At 34.4% G+C, this 18,298-nt stretch overlaps 7 protein-coding genes and 2 non-coding genes across 9 annotated transcripts; 5 read left to right on the plus strand and 4 right to left on the minus strand.

The window, feature by feature from the left end:
- Positions 1–178: 178 nt before the first annotated feature.
- On the minus strand, positions 179–1,127 carry LOC109120485 (uncharacterized). The gene is made up of 2 exons (XM_019214330.2): positions 1,117–1,127; positions 179–797 (listed from the first exon to the last, which is right to left on the minus strand). The coding sequence occupies exons 1-2, from the start codon at positions 1,125–1,127 to the stop codon at positions 179–181; spliced, it is 630 nt and encodes a 209-aa protein (XP_019069875.2).
- LOC112941649 (uncharacterized) lies at positions 1,114–2,305 on the plus strand. Its single transcript, XM_026031358.2, has 5 exons — positions 1,114–1,278; positions 1,359–1,393; positions 1,473–1,572; positions 1,655–1,710; positions 1,792–2,305. Exons 1-5 carry the CDS (start codon positions 1,159–1,161, stop codon positions 2,180–2,182), a joined length of 702 nt encoding a protein of 233 aa, XP_025887143.1. The 5' UTR covers positions 1,114–1,158; the 3' UTR covers positions 2,183–2,305.
- A 4,709-nt stretch (positions 2,306–7,014) lies between these two features.
- Positions 7,015–8,068, plus strand: LOC104648096 (protein yippee-like At3g08990). Its single transcript, XM_010324652.3, has 3 exons — positions 7,015–7,371; positions 7,451–7,506; positions 7,615–8,068. Exons 1-3 carry the CDS (start codon positions 7,102–7,104, stop codon positions 7,766–7,768), a joined length of 480 nt encoding a protein of 159 aa, XP_010322954.1. The 5' UTR covers positions 7,015–7,101; the 3' UTR covers positions 7,769–8,068.
- An 864-nt stretch (positions 8,069–8,932) lies between these two features.
- LOC109120486 (uncharacterized) lies at positions 8,933–10,647 on the plus strand. The gene is made up of 5 exons (XM_026031359.2): positions 8,933–9,214; positions 9,301–9,338; positions 9,404–9,512; positions 9,593–9,648; positions 9,725–10,647. Exons 1-5 carry the CDS (start codon positions 9,146–9,148, stop codon positions 10,467–10,469), a joined length of 1,017 nt encoding a protein of 338 aa, XP_025887144.1. The 5' UTR covers positions 8,933–9,145; the 3' UTR covers positions 10,470–10,647.
- Positions 10,648–10,776: 129 nt separating this feature from the next.
- TRNAV-AAC (transfer RNA valine (anticodon AAC)) lies at positions 10,777–10,850 on the minus strand. The gene has a single exon. It is a non-coding gene; the product is annotated as a tRNA-Val (tRNA).
- A 421-nt stretch (positions 10,851–11,271) lies between these two features.
- LOC112941650 (uncharacterized) lies at positions 11,272–12,640 on the plus strand. The gene is made up of 5 exons (XM_026031360.2): positions 11,272–11,564; positions 11,793–11,830; positions 11,895–12,003; positions 12,109–12,164; positions 12,281–12,640. The coding sequence occupies exons 1-5, from the start codon at positions 11,496–11,498 to the stop codon at positions 12,477–12,479; spliced, it is 471 nt and encodes a 156-aa protein (XP_025887145.1). The 5' UTR covers positions 11,272–11,495; the 3' UTR covers positions 12,480–12,640.
- A 337-nt stretch (positions 12,641–12,977) lies between these two features.
- TRNAV-AAC (transfer RNA valine (anticodon AAC)) lies at positions 12,978–13,051 on the minus strand. The gene has a single exon. It is a non-coding gene; the product is annotated as a tRNA-Val (tRNA).
- A 1,363-nt stretch (positions 13,052–14,414) lies between these two features.
- Positions 14,415–16,367, plus strand: LOC112941717 (uncharacterized). Its single transcript, XM_069299759.1, has 5 exons — positions 14,415–14,944; positions 15,072–15,100; positions 15,198–15,306; positions 15,380–15,435; positions 15,527–16,367. The coding sequence occupies exons 1-5, from the start codon at positions 14,834–14,836 to the stop codon at positions 16,365–16,367; spliced, it is 1,146 nt and encodes a 381-aa protein (XP_069155860.1). The 5' UTR covers positions 14,415–14,833.
- An 813-nt stretch (positions 16,368–17,180) lies between these two features.
- Positions 17,181–17,729, minus strand: LOC138349013 (histone H4). Its single transcript, XM_069298840.1, has one exon. It carries the CDS (start codon positions 17,652–17,654, stop codon positions 17,343–17,345), a length of 312 nt encoding a protein of 103 aa, XP_069154941.1. The 5' UTR covers positions 17,655–17,729; the 3' UTR covers positions 17,181–17,342.
- Positions 17,730–18,298: the final 569 nt, after the last annotated feature.

Raw genomic sequence — 18,298 nt, forward strand, 5'->3', positions numbered from 1 at the left:
CACAATAACCAAACGAATGACCAAGTGACCGATCTGTCAGTCCCAGCAAGTCATAAATAACTTGGAATCGCTATAGGAACGCTCTAAACGATGTACAGAAGATAAAACACTAAAAATGACAATAAGGGTCATTACAATATCCACTACTAAAAAGAACTTTCGTCCGCGAAAGTAAGGGTTAAGAAGTACCTAAAGGCTCAAACAAGCCGGGAAACTGCTCTCGCATCTCCTTCTCGGTCTCCCAGGTAGCCTCCTCGACTGAACGATGCCTCCAACGGACCTTAACAATACGAATGGCTCTCGAGCGCAATTTCCTCACATCTCTGGCTAGGATGGCAACTGGCTCTTCTACAAATGTCAAATGATCATCCAACTCAATTGCATCATACTGGAGCACATGGGACTCATCAGGAATATATCGGCGTAGCATCGGGACATGGAAAACTGGATGGATGGCTGAAAATGCTGGAGGTAGGGCCAACTCATAAGCAACCTCCCCAACTGTCCGAAGTATCTCAAAAGGCCCAATATACCTGGGGCTAAGCTTACCCCGTCTTCCAAATCTCATCACACCCTTCATGGGCGACACACGGAGAAATACCCGATCACCAACAGAGAATCTCAAAGGTCGACGCCTCCGATTCGCATAACTCTGGTGCCTACTCTGAGCTGTCCTGAGTCTATCCTGAATCACTCTCACCTGCTCCAAAGCCTCTTGAATCAAATCTGTACCTCGCGGCCTAGGCTCTGTAGACTCGAACCAGCCAGATTGATACTTGCCTTTTCTCGTAATTTGACTCTCAAAAACGTTTTTTTTTTAAAAATTAGTTTAACACAGATTATTTATCAAAGCACCTTCAAATGAATAAGTCAAACACAAATTGCTTTTTTTCAAAAGCTATTTTTTAAAAAAGCATTCAGTCAAATAAGGTCCAAGTCATATTTGTAATTTGTAATATATAATCTGGTATGAGAAATTAAAATGGAAATAGTTTTGGAGGGTAATTAAATTAAATAGATTGAAAATTAACGGTAAATTCAAGAATCAAGAAGTGATTTTTCTATATATATATAAATATATCAACATTCTCTGTGGTGCATTTCCATAAAATTCACTTGTTCTGCATTTTTCGTCTCTGTTTCTTAATTCATTCTACAATGAGTAGATACTATTCACTTGAACACAACACTCATGCGATCCCTCCTAATGATACCATCCACTGTCATACTATTGGGTGCAGAAGGCAAGTTGCATCCTTCAGAAATTATATTCAGAAGGTAACAATTCGAATATAATTTCTTCGATTTAGGAAAAATTATTTCAACAAATTCATTTTCTTGTCTTTTACATTTTGCAGACTCTATCAGGAGGACTAGGGCTCTTTGATCGGCTGTAAGTATGAGCAACGTACCTCCAGATATATATGTATACACTTTCATCTACTGTCTAAGCCTCATTTATATATATGCAGGATTAATGTTCGTGTAGCAAACACCGTGAAGAATCCTTTTGGAACTACAGTAGCCAGAACTCACTGTAGACTATGTGATAAGATGATCGGATGGAAAATTGTAAGATACTTATATTAAAGATTAGATTCTGTTGCTTTTGAAAAAGAAAAAAAAAAACATACTGAATTTTTTATTTCTCCAGATTGCAGTCACCTGGCCGTCCAGGTATATTAAAGAAAGAAGATTCATTATGAGATTGTAAGTTTCTAATTACAAAATTTCAGATTGAGAGTGTACACATAAACGGTATGGTTAACACAAATGGGTATTTTGTTGCAGGGACCAGCTTAGTTTTTCAAATAATGAAACGATGATTCATACAATCGAGCAACAAAAAGTCCGCGCTGAGGGATATGGAGACTCTACTGGAGAAGAAATGAGCACTAATATTGATCAAGATGGAGGCCTAGATAATGATATTTGTAATTACTTGAGGCATCTCCTCCGTCGTGATCAAGATGGATACCTCAATGAGCAAATTGTTAATCAAGTTGTAGGAGCTAATGAGCAAAATGTTGATCAACATGGAGGCGATAAGGAACAGAATCATGATAAAGATGGAGGAGCTAATGAGCAAAATGTTGATAAAGATGGAGGCGCTAATGAGCAATTTCTTGATAAAGATGGAGGCGCTAATAATGAGGAAAATGCTGATCAATATGAAGGCTAAAGAAGTTTGTTATCTTCTTTGAATAGGCAAAATTATTTTCAATTTGGGTTTCACGGGCGTAGAAAATAAAAATGGTGTTTACTTTTTGCTGCAAAATTTGAAGTTTTATCATCATCATAGCATCCTGGATTTTTCTATGAAATTTTGGATTTTGATTATTTCATCTTGTAAGAAGCAATGAATTGTTAACCTTGGTTAAGAATTATTTGTCATGTTACACTTATCGAAAGTTAATTTGATTATTTTTTAAAGGTAAATTGAATCACATTAATTCGATATTTTAAACGAAAAAATTAGATATTCTAAAATTATATGAAAAGTACTATAAATTACAATTTTTTACATATTAATATGATAAAAAAATATATCTTAAAATATTAGTCAAAATTTTTATAGTTTGACTTTAAAAATAAAAATCATAACAAATAATACCAGACGGAGATAGTAGTTAACAAAATGAATCAGAACCATTAAATAAATAAAGTCACACGTGTCAATCAATCAAAGCCACACTGACATAGTAGTAATTTGCTACTCTAATTTTACTCCTATATATAATTAGAAATTCCGCAACCGTCGTTATTGTATTCAAACGTTGACATAATTAATTGATACCCAATTATAAGCTAATTTTCTTATATAAAATACATTATTTGACTTGTTTGTTTTTGTACTCCATTTATAATTTATATTGGTACTTCAGATATAATTTTGTTTTACTAACTATAATGTTAAATTTTGTTATATTATATATATTACTTAATTTTAGTGGGACAATGTCAATAAAAACATTACGAGAACTTTTTTTTCCTTAAGAATTTAGCTTAAAATAAAATTTAATGAAAAAATTATGTAAATTGGTGGGGTGGCGTAGAGTTCTACGTGAAATATCAATAGTTAAGTGATTTTAAGTTATAGCAAAATTAAGTAACTTAATGAGAAAACTAGTCATAAATTATGACTCATAGTTGAGTGACTTTTGAGAAAGTTATCCGTAATTAATTAACTATTTGAGATATTATCTCGGATGTCATAATGAGATTAGCATCCATTTTTCATGCATTACTAAATGGGGAGATGAAAATTGCGATTTGTTGAAATACAGTTGCTCTTTTTGTTCTACAAAACTGAAATACAACTGTATTTACCAGTGAGAAAAAGAAACGCAACGGTATTTTATTCTATATATTTCCGTCTCCTCGATCAGGATTGAAAAAAATCAACATTCCTTTCTCTCAACTTTTCTATTTGATACTCAGAATGCCTTCTTCTGATTACTTCCATTGCAGATGCGGAACTCGAGTTGCATTAGTCCAAGATTACGTTGAAATTGATGAGGTATATATGGATTCTATTTTGATCTTTCTTGAATTATTCTTTGCTACTGATTTGAATAAGCACTACTCTGTTATTTTCCTCTTTGCAGGAGCTAACCTTCGTGCTACAAGGGATCTTTACTGATATGTAAGTCTCGCGATTTCACGATAGCTATTTTTAAATAATCTGCAGTCTGATATGTGTATATATGCAGGTTTAACGTTGTAGTACCAGAGAATGATGAGTCATATCATCAAGTACTAAATGGCAACACCGTAGTCGATACTTTGTGTGTCAACTGTAGGGACCGGCTCGGGTGGAAATTTGTAAGATATTAGTACCAGAGGATTTGCATTTCCCTTTTTTTTGTTGTTGTTGGTTATAAATAATTTTTCCTTTTCGCCAGATCGCAGTCGCCCAAGGCAGTCCTTATGAAGCAGGTCAATTCTTGATGATGTTGTAAGTTTAATTGAGAAAATGAGACTACACATATCCGATATGCTGTGTAAGGTGTTACTAATACTAATAATAATTTTTGTGGCAGGGATAAGCTTAATTACACTAATGGTCAACTCTTAGATCCTTATGAACTAGGTGGAGGCCCTAATGAGGACAATGTTGATCAAGCTGGAGGTGCTAATAATGAGGAAAATGCTGATAATCAAGATGGAGGCGCTAATAATCAAGATGGAGTCGCTAATAATGCTGATAATCAAGATGGAGGCGCTAATAATCAAGATGGAGGCGCTAATAATGCTGATAATCAAGATGGAGGGGGTGATCAACTCGTAGTTTCTAATGGGCATAGTGATCGAAATCCAAACATTTGAACTGAGTGCAGACATCAATAGCTGATGATATACACTTGCAGTGAGTGCAGTCACTAGAGTTCATAACTGTGTGATATTCAGCTTCCTTTTTTGGTTTTGGGATTAAAGTACATATTATTACTACTTTGAAAAGCAATTGAGAGTGAACATTTTACAGACATATTAGAGCTGGGGTACTTCCGTTCTGTATATGCTGCTTAGTTTCTCTTTAATTTTTTCTTCATACAAGTCATCTGTCAAGCATTTGAGTATAATCGACTGATTAAAAGAATTTGTTTCATTTGTAATATAGAAATTTGTTTGTGTTATTGATTCTTGTAATTGAGTTGCATTTCCATTGTTATTGTTGCATTGAATTGTGTATTCTTTGTTACATAAAGAATAATTTTATTTTCTATTTCTTATAAGACATATATAATCTTAATTATTATTCTGAGAAAGAAAAGATGTTAAACCTTTCTGATAGTGCACCAATAAAATCATTTTATGTCGAGCACTTTCTATTTAGGTACTTATATTCATCAAAATAGTAGTATGGACATGGAAATACTTCAGGTTGCAATGTAGATATGGTTATGAATCAGTCCCAGCCCAATAAGGATATCACACAAATAGATAATTGGACCAAGTAGGCTCAACAAAAGCAATAAGGTCAAGCCTTCACAAAGGATAATTTGAAATTCAGACTGAGGGTACGTTTATCGTAGTTAAATAGATTAGAGCATCACTATCCGAGGGCATCAAATGAATTATGTGCAAAGACATTTTTGTGTTCTCATCCCCAACTCTAGAGTCTAAGCTTCTCATCTCCCTCTTGCAATTTATCAATTACCTAGTTCTTATGTTTAGTATTTCTATTACTCCCTCCGTTTCAAAAAAGATGACCTAGTTTGACTTGAAATAAGAGTTTAAGAAAAGAAAGAGACATTTTAATTTTGTGGTTCTAAATTAAAGTTATGTTAAATGTACCAAAATGACATTTAATCTTGTGGTCTTAAACATGTCACGTGGAAAGTAAAAGTTAAAGTGTTGCCAAAAAAGGAAAGGTTTATGTTGTTTGCTTTAGTGCATTTATGTTGTGGACTTATAATTGAACTCTAGTCTTGTTAATATAATTGAGAAGTTGATTACTGTTACATTAGAAATGATTATTCTTACAGATATGCACAATTGTTGTTCTTATATATAGTGTGATATTCTGCTTTCTTTTTCAATTTTGGATTACACTATAAGTGTGTTTGGTATGAAGGAAAACATTTTCTAAAAAATGTTTTTCAATTTTTTCATGTTTGGTTAAGACAAAAGTTTTGAAAAATGTTTTTCAAATCAACTCATTTTCCTCAAAATTAAGGAAAATGACTTCCCTTCAAAAATTAAGAAAAATATTTTCCAAACTTCTCCTCCAATTTCAAATTACATTTTTTTTGGAAAACATCAATTTTTTAAAAAATATTTTCTGTTTCAAAATTTTATTTTTTCCACCCGATCCTAGACCCACTCCCAGTCGCCACCGGCCACCCCTCAATCCCACCCGATCCTAAACTCCTACCTCCCCCCCACCCCCACCCCCACCCCCACCCCCAAACTCCAAAAAAATTAATTTTATTTTTTAAAACTACCATCAACTTCAATTTTTTATTTTTTCACTCCTATCCCCTCCCTTGCCCCCACGCACCCACCCCCTCCCCCCACCACTCCAAAAAAATAATAATTTTGTTTTAAAAAAATATTTTCAATTTTATAAATTATTTTTACTCTAGTAAAAATAAAAAATGTCTCTCAAAAATATTTTTCATTCATAATGAAACACTAAAAATCATTTTTGAAAAATATTTCTACTACCAACCGAACATGAGAAAATCAGTTCAAAATCTACTTGTTTTCTAGGAAAACATTTTCCATGGAAAACATTAACCTCCATACCAAACACTCCCTACATATTGACATGTTTCAATCATCAACTATGTCATCTTCAACATATATATGCAAAAGAAAAAGAAAATTTAATGTTGAAAAGCTAAATAGCCATTTCTATTTATAGCCAACGATATGGATTAAATAATTTGATGTTGAAAACCTAGATAACCCTTTCTATTTATTGCCAACGATATGAATTAAATAGGCGTGAATTCACTTGAGTTATTGCCAACGATATGAATTAAATAGGCGTGAATTCACCTGTTCAGAACATGCAATAGACTAGCACGTCTTTAAAATGCGTCACTTGTTGGTAAGGTCTGCTTACATATATACCTAAACATATTTCTTGTGCTTTACTGAATTGTAACTTCTAATTTTAAGTTTGGGGAATCACAAAACACATCCTTTCCATATATTTTCTGCAAATTCTAAATTAATTTCCCGAGTTAATTAATTAATGATCCGTGAATTAATGAATTAATATGAAGAAAAAAAATATTTAACGAAAATGATGAATAAATTGTCTAAAAAATAATCAACCAATCATTTGAGCCGGTGAGGAAGCACTCTCTTAATAACCCTTTTAAGAGCTGATGGAAGTATTTCTTAATATAAGGATAATATTTTTTTAGATGGAGAAAATAGTTTTGGAGGGTAAGAAAAAATTATAATTTCGTAAAAGGGAAAAATAAAATAAAATTTATCCCTGATATAAAAACAGAGCTCTTCTTAACAAGAATATAAATTCAGTTTTGGGCATTTCTCTTCTGCTATATTTTTCTTTTTCTTGGATTCTCATTGATTATCAACTCTTTTCCAGCTTTTAGTTTTTTATTCTTTAATAGGTGAATCATGTCTATTAGGATTTGGTTCTTGATTCAACAATTTATGCTGAGACAGAATTTGCCTGAATACAATCATATCCCTTCTGTTCGTAACTTCTACTGTCGTCATTGCGCAACTCAAGTTGCAACTCTCCATGCTAACACTCAGACTCTACCGATTCTTTCTAGGTTAAGGATTGCAGTAGTAGATGACGAGCGACATTATCGAGTAATAGATGGCATGACCGTAGCCGAGATTTTCTGTGTCCGATGTAGAAACCTGCTAGGGTGGAAAATTGTAAGATACTAGTATTTATTAAAGATCATTTCAGTTTCAAGACGGATTTGTTAAATTACTGAACTTGTGATTTCTCCAGATTGCAGTCTCCCAACCGTCTAGTGTTTATAGCGTAGGAGAATTTGTTATGAGATTGTAAGTTTCTAATTACGAATTTGCAGATTGTACTGATTATAGCGTATGTACATGTATATCTATGGTATGACTTGTAAGGTGTTAATTCAAATGAGTATTTTGTGGCAGGAACACATTTATTAGCAATAACAATGTAACGTCGTCTGATTTACTCGTTGGAGGCAATAATGATCAAGATGGAGGTGCAGATGAAGAACAGGATCATGATCAAAATGGAGGCGCTAATGAGCAAAATGCTGATCAAGATCGATGGAGACGCTAATGAGCAAGATTTAGGCTCTAATGAGAAAAATACTGATCAAGATGGAATGGGGGCAATATTTGATCTAAATGCAAATATTTGAATCAAGTATTGATGAAAATGCAGATAGCCCACTCGCGCTGGAGATTTACGATAGAGTTGATATTATACGAGTATTAATTCATAACTGTCTATTCATTTTACATGTTTGAGTATTAATTCATTTTACAGTAGTTGAAAGTCACTGCAACTACTGTGCAATTGTCTTTGTTTTCACTGCTAATTAGTATGAGATATATACAAATGTTTGATTTTGAAGAATAGGAATAAAACCCTTAGGTTGAGTAGGATTTTATTTTGTTTCAATGTGTATAGAATAAATCACACATAATTTTGACCTTATGTATCTTGAGATACATATATCTTGATGGGTGCACTAAAATTCATAATAATTAGCTTCTAATCTAGTGATTTATATAAATTACCTTATTTCTCGGGGTGTTTGGAGTATTTCAACAAGATTGTGGTCCAAAGAATAGTAGAGTGTGTCTTATTTCTAAAAGATTCCAAATAATAAAATTTTGGCTTAAATATTAGTTTTTTATTATTATTTGAGAGTTTTAATTTCTGTCAAATATTACTCCAATTAAACATAAAATATGAGGTAAACATAATTTACTAGGCACATGTTACACCTTATAAGACATAAATTCAATTGGGGAACTTTCGTATATAGCCACTGAAAAATAGTTTAATTATGTTCTATGTTAATTATGACTCATAGTTATATGTTATATGTTATATGAGAGGAGAGCGACGAGCGAGATTGAGAGAGGCAAATTTTATATGTATATCTGTTAAATAATTGTATACATGTAATTATTATACGTATGTATTTGTATATCTGGCAAGCGAGATTGTGAGATGGATGAGGGAGAGGACAATAATTTGTTTAATTCGCATCAAGTACGTTTGTATAATTCATATGCTTTTGTATAATTAAGTATTACAAAGTCTGAAATTATACAAATAAGATAAAATTCGAAATAACAAATTGATAAAAAATAAACCTATAAACTTTAAACAGTTATACAAATTATATTATACGAATCCGAAAACTTGTGCCTGGAGAGAAATTAATACTAACGCATCACTGATACATATATATTAGATAATACTATCATTCCGCATTAATACTCTGATAAGTTTTTAGTTTTAACCATTACAGAGCGATTTCAAAACAGAGCTCTTCTCAACTAGTAGTATTCAAGAATCAAGAACTGATTTTTCTGTTCTAACTTTTTATTTTCTTGGATTCTCATTGATCTTTTATCCCTGGTGAGGAGTTAGTCCCCTTCTTCCCATTGATTTTTCCAGCTCATACATAATAGGTGAAACATGTCTGCTTACTTCTACTGTGGTGGCTGCGGAGCTCGAATTGCATTCGTCCAGGATTACGCTCACCCTGTATGATTTGATACTCCAATTTTTCAATTAATTTCTTCTGATTTGTATCATGAATTGTTCTATTTCTTCTGTTGTAAACATTGCAGGGAGACGACATAGAGAATTCAAGGTTCTTTACTAAAGTGTAAGTTTCGTGCAATTTCAACATCTTGAGATTTTACTTATCGCCTAATGAGTCATATGGCGCAGGTTTAATGTTGAAGTAGCAGAGGACGAGCAATATAATCCAGTATTAAATGGCATGAACCTAGCCACGACTTTCTGTGGCAAATGTAGAACCCCGCTCGGGTGGAGAGTTGTAAGATCATTTGAGTTTCATGATAACAAGATGATTTTCTTGCTTTTTTTTTTCTTCCTCTGAATATATGATTTCTTCAGATTGCAGTCTCCGATCTGTCTGATAGTCATAAAGTAGGAGGATTCTATATGAGAGTGTAAGTTTCTAATTGAGACGTCTGCACATGTGGTATGACTTGTAAGGTGTTAATTCAAATGAGTATTTTGTGGCAGGAAATGGCTTCATGAAATGAATCATGATAAATATAGAGACAGAACTGAGGGATATGGAGACTCTACTGAAGAAGAACTGGGTGCTAATGAGAGAAATCTTGATCAAGATGGAAGCACAACTGAGCAATATGAAGACTCTACTGAACCGGAAGTGGGTGCTAATGAGCAAAATTTTGATCAAGATGGAGGTGATAATGAGCCAAATTTTGATCAAGATGGAGGCTTTAATGAGCTAAATTTTGATCAAGATGGAGGCGTTAATGAGCAAAATTTTTATCAAGATGGAGGTGATAATGAGCAAAATTTTGATCAAGATGGAGGCGTTAATGAGCTATTTTTTGATCAAGATGGAGACGCTAATGAGCTAAATTTTGATGAAGATGGAGGCGTTAATGAGCAAAATTTTGATCAAGATGGAGGTGATAATGAGCAAAATTTTGATGAAGATGGAGGCGTTAATGACCAAAATTTTGATCAAGATGGAGGTGATAATGAGCCAAATTATGATCAAGATGGAGGCGTTAATGAGCAAAATTTTGATCAAGATGGAGGTGCTGATGAGCGAAATTTTGATCTAGATGGAGGCGTAAATGAGAAAAATGTTGATCAACATGGAGGCAGTAATGAGCAAAATGTTTGTCAAGATGGAGGCGGTAATGAGCAAAATGCTGATGAACATGGAAGCAGTAGCGAGAGAAATGTTGGTCAAGATGGAGGCCCGCCAATGAAACGACCGAAGATATAGATCAAGTGGCTGATGGAATAGATAATATTGATAGCCGACTCATGCTGATATTCTGCTATAGAAAATGCTATAATTCATAATTGTGTGATATTCTGTTTTCCATTTAAATTTTGAGATTGCACTGCAGCATAGTACTTCCTTCAGGTTGGAATAAACCAATTTGAGATACTAATTTGGATTTCTGCTGTTCAATTGTTTAATGCACATGCAAATGTAAATCCTGTTGTCTTGTTTGTCAGCTTCTCAACTCACTACAGTTTTGGCAGTTAGGGAAGACTTTCAAAAAAGAAAATTAAAATTAAAAGAATGGCTTCGCCCGGACTCGACCCGGAGACCTTCAGTGTGTTAGACTGACGTGATAACCAACTACACCACGAAACCTTGTTCTTAGGATCCATATTTTATATTTGTTATTATAGTAAGTACATACTGGTATAGGATGTTATACTTTGATATTAAAGACAAGAAACCACAAATACTGTGAAAGAAAAATAATTATATGTGATAACCAACTACACCTTGATTACTTGTCCAACTGAAGGCGCTAATAACAGACATGTTTCAAACTGTGGAAACGAACTCAAGAGGGATGAGTTGCTGATTGAGAGGATGAAGTTTATCGCTGCCTAAAAACTAATACAAACACTGTAGGTTTAAAAAACATGAATTTGTAGTAGAGTTTGCCTTCACCACAGCAAGTCTCAACAAAAGGATCCTGCCTTCTAAAATAGTGAAGTTGTAGCACCAGTATAAGTTTTTTCCATTGAAATTCACACAAGAAACAAAAAAGGAAGTAGAAACTGTAAAATCAGGGGGAAAATAATAAATAGATTTTTTGAAAAAAGTTTGAGCGATTATAGAACAGAGCTGGTGAAGCCATTTCATAACAGAATCAAGAACTGATTTTTCTGTTATAATTCCCACCCATTATTTGTTTTCTTGGATTCTCATTGATCTTTTCTCCCTGGTGAGAAGTTAGTCTCTTCTTTCCATTGATTTTTCCAGCTCTTACATAATAGGTGAAACATGTCTGCTTACTTCTACTGTCGTAGCTGCGGAACTGCAGTTGCACTTGTTGACGATTACGATCGCTCTGTATGATTTTCTCACTCTTTATGATTTCTTGTTATTGATTTGTGGTTCTTTAATAGTCCAAAGTTTCAATTAATTTCTTCTGAATTGTGCTATTCGCTCAGTATGTGGTATCTTTTGATGAAAACATGTAATTTCTATAGCTATTTGTATCATGAATTCCGCTCTATTCTGTTATATTTCTTGACGAAGCTCAGAATCAACTTATTTCTTGTGTTGCAAATATTGCAGGTAGACGACTTAGTGAATGCAAAGTTCTTTCCTAGAGTGTAAGTCTCTCGCAATTTCAACATCTTGAGATTTTATTTATTGCCTAATGAGCCATATATGTAGGCTTAATGTTGAAGTAACAAAGGATGAGCGATATCATCCAGTAGAAGATGGCATGAAACTAGCCGAGACTTACTGTGCTCAATGTAAAACCCTGCTCGGGTGGAAACTTGTAAGATACTAGTAATAGTAAAGATTATTCAGTTTCATGACGATTTTGTTGCTCTTGTTTTTTTTTCCTCTTAAATTACAGAATTTATGATTATGATTTCTCCAGATTGCAACCTCCCAACCATCTTGGAGTCATAGAGTAGGAGGATTCTATATGATACTGTAAGTTTCTAATTACAAATTTTCAGATTGAGACCGTCTGTACATGTATATATATATATATATATATATGTGGTTTGACTTGTAAGGTGTTCATTCAAATGTGTATTTTGTGGCAGGAAGGAGCTTAAGTTCTGGAACGATGAAATGTCACCTAATTTTCCCTTTGTAGGCAATAATGCACAGGCTCCTAACGATCAAGACGGAGGTACAGATGAAGAACAGAATACTGATCAAAATGTTGATCAAGATGGAGGCGCTAATGAACAGCATCGTGATCAAGATGGAGGCCCGCCAATGAAACGACCAAAGATATAGATCAACTGGCTGATGGAATAGATGAAAATGCAGACATTGATAGGCTACTCATTCTGATATTCTGCTTATACAAAATACTATAATTCATAGTTGAGTAATATTCTGTTTTGAGATTGCACTACATATTCGTATTTTACTTCAGGTTGGAATAAACAAACCAATTGACACTGAACTTTTTACATGTTTGAGCTCAGGTGTATGGTGCTCAGTTTTTCATTTCTTGATACAAGCATTTAAAATAATCGACTGGATAAAAGTTACTAATGGATTACTTATTTCCTTTAGATTTTGTTTAATAGTAAATGCTACTAGTATATATAACTAGTATATATTGTGGACGAAGCAATCACATTTGTGGAAATGGACAAGTGTTATTTTAAGCTGATCTCACTAACACAAGGACCTGCTCAAGGAAAGAACCCATAATTGTGTGATACTCTGTTTTCCTTTTCTGTTTTGTGATTGTGTATACATATAATCATTAAGGAAAATAAAAAATGGCTTCGCCCGGACTCGAACCGGAGACCTTCAGTGTGTTAGACTGACGTGATAACCAACTACACCACGAAACCTTGCTAATAGAAAATACTTTAGAAATTATTTGTATAAATTTACATAGTAGTATAGGATGTTATACATTCCATATGGTGGGTCCCATCGCACATCCGATTCATGAACAGAGGATTCATAAACAAACAGGCTTGTTCATTTCTATTTCTTCAAATCCAGCATGACATGTGTCAAGAATCAAAGAAAAGTTCGCAAATTGGCGAATTCAATGTTTCCCCCACCCCGTCTCCACTGGATCTATTCCCGGGAGTACCCTCAAAAAAAGACGAAGGAAAAGCCTATTTGACAATGAAAGTGACCAAAGATATTCATTTTTCAAAAAACCTTAGCTTGTACACAAATACAGCAGGCCTTTCCTAAATCCATGTGAATTCCTCGTCGTAGTTTTGCATTTCACCAGGCCCGTGTCTATTTCGACGGAAAATACCATTTACGGGGATTTCAATCGAGCTTTGCAAGCATTACGGAAGATTCGTTAGCTAATTCAATTCATCCTACCAGGGTCACATCACTTCCTTCCAGCGGGTGAGAGAAGAGTTCCTGTGCCAAGCCTCACGACGTAAGCCAGTGGAAGCAAACGGGCAATCGGCTGCCTAAAGGACCCCATTTGTGGTTGAAGGCTAAGTTCATTCTTCGATATATCTCACTCCGCTATGCTAGAAGACTGAGCAGCTTCAGTTTATTACCAACCTCGGGTTCAACAACTATTGGGTAAAGCCTAAACCTTACTCCTTTCCTTCTATCGGAACTGCCAACAGATCTCTAGATCCGATGCAACATGGAAAGACCCCCATTTCATAGCGCCTGGGGAACGCAAGTTTGATCGAGGATTGGAGAGGAGAGGTGGAAGAAAGGGCTCGGGATGGATTTTGGAGTCTTTGTGCGAGCCGTATGCGGTGAGAGTCGCACGTACGGTAACGAGGGAGGTTCGCGTCTATACGTGTAGTGTTGAAGTAGTTATGTATAGTATTATAGTAGGTAACTAATACCTTTCATTTGGTGGTATTAATAAGTTATCTCATATACATGGTGGGATTAGTTATCTAAGATAGCTAACCCAGGATAACTTATCATGGGATAACTTGTTTCCAACCAAGTTATCTCAAAAAAATGAATTAATATTTCAAAAGTCATTCATAAGTTATCCTAGACATTGATAAGCTAATATCTCAAACGATTTAATATTTACCTTTACTTTTCATTTGAAACTCGGTCATACGAATAAAAAGTTACTTCGTTGTAGAGCTGTTCAAAATCGAATCGAAATCGATAATCTGAATCGAAAAAAGTTATTGCTTTATTAGTATTGGGTTATTGGTTTAGCGAATTCGATTACGGTTTTGATTTTTTTATTATCGAATTATCGGTTCTTAACGGTTTGAAGTTTTTTATTAATGGGTTAACCGAACTCGATAATAAATTAAATAGGTATATATATACCAATACCTCTGTTTACACTTCACTCCTTCATTAATATCTTTCTCTGATTTTACCAGTTACTTCTTAATTTTAATTTAAGTAAGTAGAGGGGGAAAAAGGAACATTATTGGCTTTATCCTCTGTACAATCTTATGTGTGTAAGGATGCAAAATAAAATATAAATATGACTTTAATAGTTTTGGAGGGAAAATGGATTGAGAATTAACGGTAAATTCAAGATTCAAGAGGTGACTTTTATATAAATAAATATATATATATATATATATATATATATATATATTCATCTTCTGTCTTGTTTTCATTTTGAGCTGTTCATCTCTGAGTTGCTGCTTCTTCATTCAACAATGGTGAGATGCTATTCACTTGAATACCAGGATGTTATCCCACTATATGATAGCATCCACTGTCGTAAGTGCAGAAATCAAGTGGCACGCGTACACGATTATATTCGGATGGTAACGATACGAATATTATTTCTTCTGAATTGTTCTATTTGCTACTGATTTCAATATTTTAGATTCAATGTTTCTTGAATAAACAGAGAACCAACTTATTATGCTCATTTTCTTGTACATTTTGCAGGTGTGGCCACAAGGGATCTTTGCTGGGCTGTAAGTCTCATGATTTCATGTAATTTGAGTGTGTCTCTGAGATTTCGGACATAGGTTGAGGGGATATTTGTGCATTATCCCTTTATTATATATGCAGGTTTAATGTTCTTGTACCAGAAAGCGAGAATTCTCATCTAGGACAATTTGGAACTACCGTAGTCAATGCTAACTGTATCGGATGTGGAGAGTTAATCGGGTGGAAAATTGTAAGATACTAATATTAACAAGAATATTTTGTTGCTTTGTAAAGAAAAATACTGAAATTTTTTATTTCTCTAGATTGCAGTCACCCGACAGAACATGTATGTTAGAGAAGGAAGATTCTTTATGAACTTGTGAGTTTCTAATTACAAATCTGCAAATTGAGAGTGTACACATAAGCGGTATAACTTGTAAGGGTTAATACAGATGAGTATTTTGTGGCAGGGACAAGCTTAGTTTATGGAATGATGTACCGTTGCTTCATTTAAATGGGCTACAAGATTTAGGCGTTAATGAGGAAAATGCAGATCAACATGGAGACCCCAATGAACAAAATGTTGATCAAGATGGAGACACTAATGAGCAAAATGTTGATCAAGATGGGGACACTAATGAACATGCTCCTAATGAACAAGGGGGCGCTAATAAGCAAAATGCTGATCAAGACAAAGACACAAATGAAGATGTGGGGATTAATCAGTATACTTTTACTGATCTCTTGATGCATTTCATCTGTCAAAATGCTAATCAGGGTGGAGGAGGCGGTAATGAACAAAATTATGATCAAGATGGAAGCGGTAATGAACAGGTTCATAATGAACAAGATGTGGGCACTAATGAGAAAAGTGCTGATCAAGATGGAGACACAACTGATGGGGATGCTAATGATCAAGATAGAGATGCTACTGATGGAGACGTTAATGAGCAAAATGTTGATCAAGATGGAGACACTAATGAACACGCTCCTAATGAACAAGGGGTCGCTAATGAGCAAAATGTTGATCAAGACAAAGACACAAATGAAGATGTGGGGATTAATCAGTATAATTTTACAAATCTCTTGATGCATTTCATCTGTCAAAGTGCTAATCAGGGTGAAGGAGGCGGTAATGAACAGAATCGTGATCAAGATGGAGGTGGTAATGAACAGGTTAATAAAGAACAAGACGTGGGCGCTAATGAGAAAAGTGCTGATCAAGATGGAGACTCAACTGATCAAGATGCAGAGACAACTGATCGAGATGGAGATGATGCAACTGATCAAGATGGAGATGCTACTGATTGAGATGGAGGTGCTCCCAATGATCTGAATGAAGATATAAACCAACTAATCTACTGGAATTTGCAAAGCCACACAGAAGGAGGTCATCTTGATTTCGTGTTTTCTCCCCTTCATCTGAAATCTGTGAAATTGAACAAATGTAATTCGTTTCTTCCTTTTTTTCAAGAGGCTATTGCAATGTAGATATATACAATTGATGTCATTTTGTCAAGATGTTCTTATTGAAACGATCCTCAAAATTTTAATCAAGTGTGTTAGACAATCGTGATAACCACATAACTTCTCTTCCACAATCTCATGTGAATTTACTTTACTATATCTAATAGTAATTGATCTAGTTACACGAATTCTCCTGATATTTTCGATCTTGGTTTATAACTTCTGTTGAGACCAAAAGCCTCATTAACACAAATTGTTTCACACCAAAAGTAATTTAAAAAAAGATGATGCTTTTAGATATTAGTTGATTTATAATGTTTGGCCAGATACATCTATAAGTCCAATGGTATCATTACTTCAAGATGAGAAATCATTTATGCTTGCATATAGTAACCAAGAACAGGGTCACAAGATACAGAGATGGAAACAAAAAAGCTCGAGTTTTGCAACAAGTTTACTGTTTGCTTTATATTATTCATTTCACAGGAGTTAAACCATGATGAAGACCTAATGTGATATGAGTGATAAAATTAACTAAAATTTCAGATGTAGTCATATCTCTTGCTCAACTCAGCAAATAAACTTCATTACACAACATATGCAATTCAAAATCCACAATCAAGAAAAGACGTAATTAGCTGCAAATACACGATGTAATTTCTGGAAAGGTGAACTTGATTCCTTGAATATTAACAAAATATAGAGCTTACGAACAAGATCCAAAACAAGGCTACAGAGAATTAAAATTCACAGCAGTCACAAAAGCTATGTAAATTAAAACCTAGAGTTACTACCATTACAACCACCAAACTCCACAATCTAGCCACCAAATCCATAGAGAGTCCTTCCCTGTCTCTTGAGGGCATAGACAACATCCATCGCAGTGACAGTCTTCCTCCTGGCGTGCTCAGTGTAGGTGACAGAGTCACGAATCACATTCTCCAAAAAGATCTTCAATACTCCACGGGTCTCCTCATAGATCAGACCGGAGATACGCTTCACACCACCCCTACGAGCAAGCCTGCGAATAGCTGGCTTAGTGATACCCTGGATATTGTCTCTTAGAACCTTCCTGTGCCTCTTGGCTCCTCCCTTTCCCAATCCCTTGCCTCCCTTTCCACGGCCAGACATTTTCACAGAGAAATTTGTAGAAGATGAAGTTTCTAGGGTTTTGAATGTGGACGTAATTGATGATGATGCTATGAGATTGATGGTGGTGGGTATTTATACTCAGTGGGAGGGTTCGAAATGTGGCGGGGCATAAATCGTAGCCGCTAATATTTGGGGATTATTTGGTCATCGACGGCTAGTAATGGCAATCCACGTGAATGGTGGAAACTGAATATCAACCGTCGATTAGAAGGGTATTCGATCCGTGTGAGAGAAGATCTAGGGATGTCAATACATCTTTCCCGCACTAATACTAATAGCAAATTCAACTTTTTGTGGAAAAAAAAAAGACTTAACTTTCCTAGTTTAGTTACTGCCTGAATTTTAATTTCTGATATTGCCAATTAAGAGCCTTTTTGGCATTAAGGTTGTTTATTTTTACAGACACTTTTTAAAAATAGCTTTTTGGAAAAATATTTTTGGGAAAAAATAAATTTTGTTTAGCTAATTCACTAAAAAAACGTTATAAGTAAATTGTGTTCGATTAATCTTTTCTAAAAGAGTTTTTGAGAGTCAAATTACGATTAAGGATAATTATTATTGTAATTTTAATATTAAAATTATTTTATAAAGACTAACTACTTGGTTCTTGATACCAAATTAGA

Source organism: Solanum lycopersicum, chromosome 6 (assembly GCF_036512215.1).
Source record: "Solanum lycopersicum chromosome 6, SLM_r2.1".
NCBI classification, from domain to species: Eukaryota; Viridiplantae; Streptophyta; class Magnoliopsida; order Solanales; family Solanaceae; genus Solanum; species Solanum lycopersicum.

Coding starts and splice junctions, on each gene's coding strand:
- LOC112941650 (XM_026031360.2), top strand. CDS start 11,496: ATGTCTGCTTACTTCTACTGTCGTAGCTGCGGAACTGCAGTTGCACTT. Junction 11,565..11,792: donor TTGACGATTACGATCGCTCT/GTATGATTTTCT, acceptor CAAATATTGCAG/GTAGACGACTTAGTGAATGC. Junction 12,165..12,280: donor GGAGGATTCTATATGATACT/GTAAGTTTCTAA, acceptor ATTTTGTGGCAG/GAAGGAGCTTAAGTTCTGGA.
- LOC104648096 (XM_010324652.3), top strand. CDS start 7,102: ATGTCTATTAGGATTTGGTTCTTGATTCAACAATTTATGCTGAGACAG. Junction 7,372..7,450: donor ACCTGCTAGGGTGGAAAATT/GTAAGATACTAG, acceptor TGATTTCTCCAG/ATTGCAGTCTCCCAACCGTC. Junction 7,507..7,614: donor GGAGAATTTGTTATGAGATT/GTAAGTTTCTAA, acceptor ATTTTGTGGCAG/GAACACATTTATTAGCAATA.
- LOC109120486 (XM_026031359.2), top strand. CDS start 9,146: ATGTCTGCTTACTTCTACTGTGGTGGCTGCGGAGCTCGAATTGCATTC. Junction 9,339..9,403: donor TCAAGGTTCTTTACTAAAGT/GTAAGTTTCGTG, acceptor CATATGGCGCAG/GTTTAATGTTGAAGTAGCAG. Junction 9,649..9,724: donor GGAGGATTCTATATGAGAGT/GTAAGTTTCTAA, acceptor ATTTTGTGGCAG/GAAATGGCTTCATGAAATGA.
- LOC112941717 (XM_069299759.1), top strand. CDS start 14,834: ATGGTGAGATGCTATTCACTTGAATACCAGGATGTTATCCCACTATAT. Junction 15,307..15,379: donor AGTTAATCGGGTGGAAAATT/GTAAGATACTAA, acceptor TTATTTCTCTAG/ATTGCAGTCACCCGACAGAA. Junction 15,436..15,526: donor GGAAGATTCTTTATGAACTT/GTGAGTTTCTAA, acceptor ATTTTGTGGCAG/GGACAAGCTTAGTTTATGGA.
- LOC138349013 (XM_069298840.1), bottom strand. CDS start 17,654: ATGTCTGGCCGTGGAAAGGGAGGCAAGGGATTGGGAAAGGGAGGAGCC.
- LOC112941649 (XM_026031358.2), top strand. CDS start 1,159: ATGAGTAGATACTATTCACTTGAACACAACACTCATGCGATCCCTCCT. Junction 1,394..1,472: donor CTAGGGCTCTTTGATCGGCT/GTAAGTATGAGC, acceptor ATATATATGCAG/GATTAATGTTCGTGTAGCAA. Junction 1,573..1,654: donor AGATGATCGGATGGAAAATT/GTAAGATACTTA, acceptor TTATTTCTCCAG/ATTGCAGTCACCTGGCCGTC.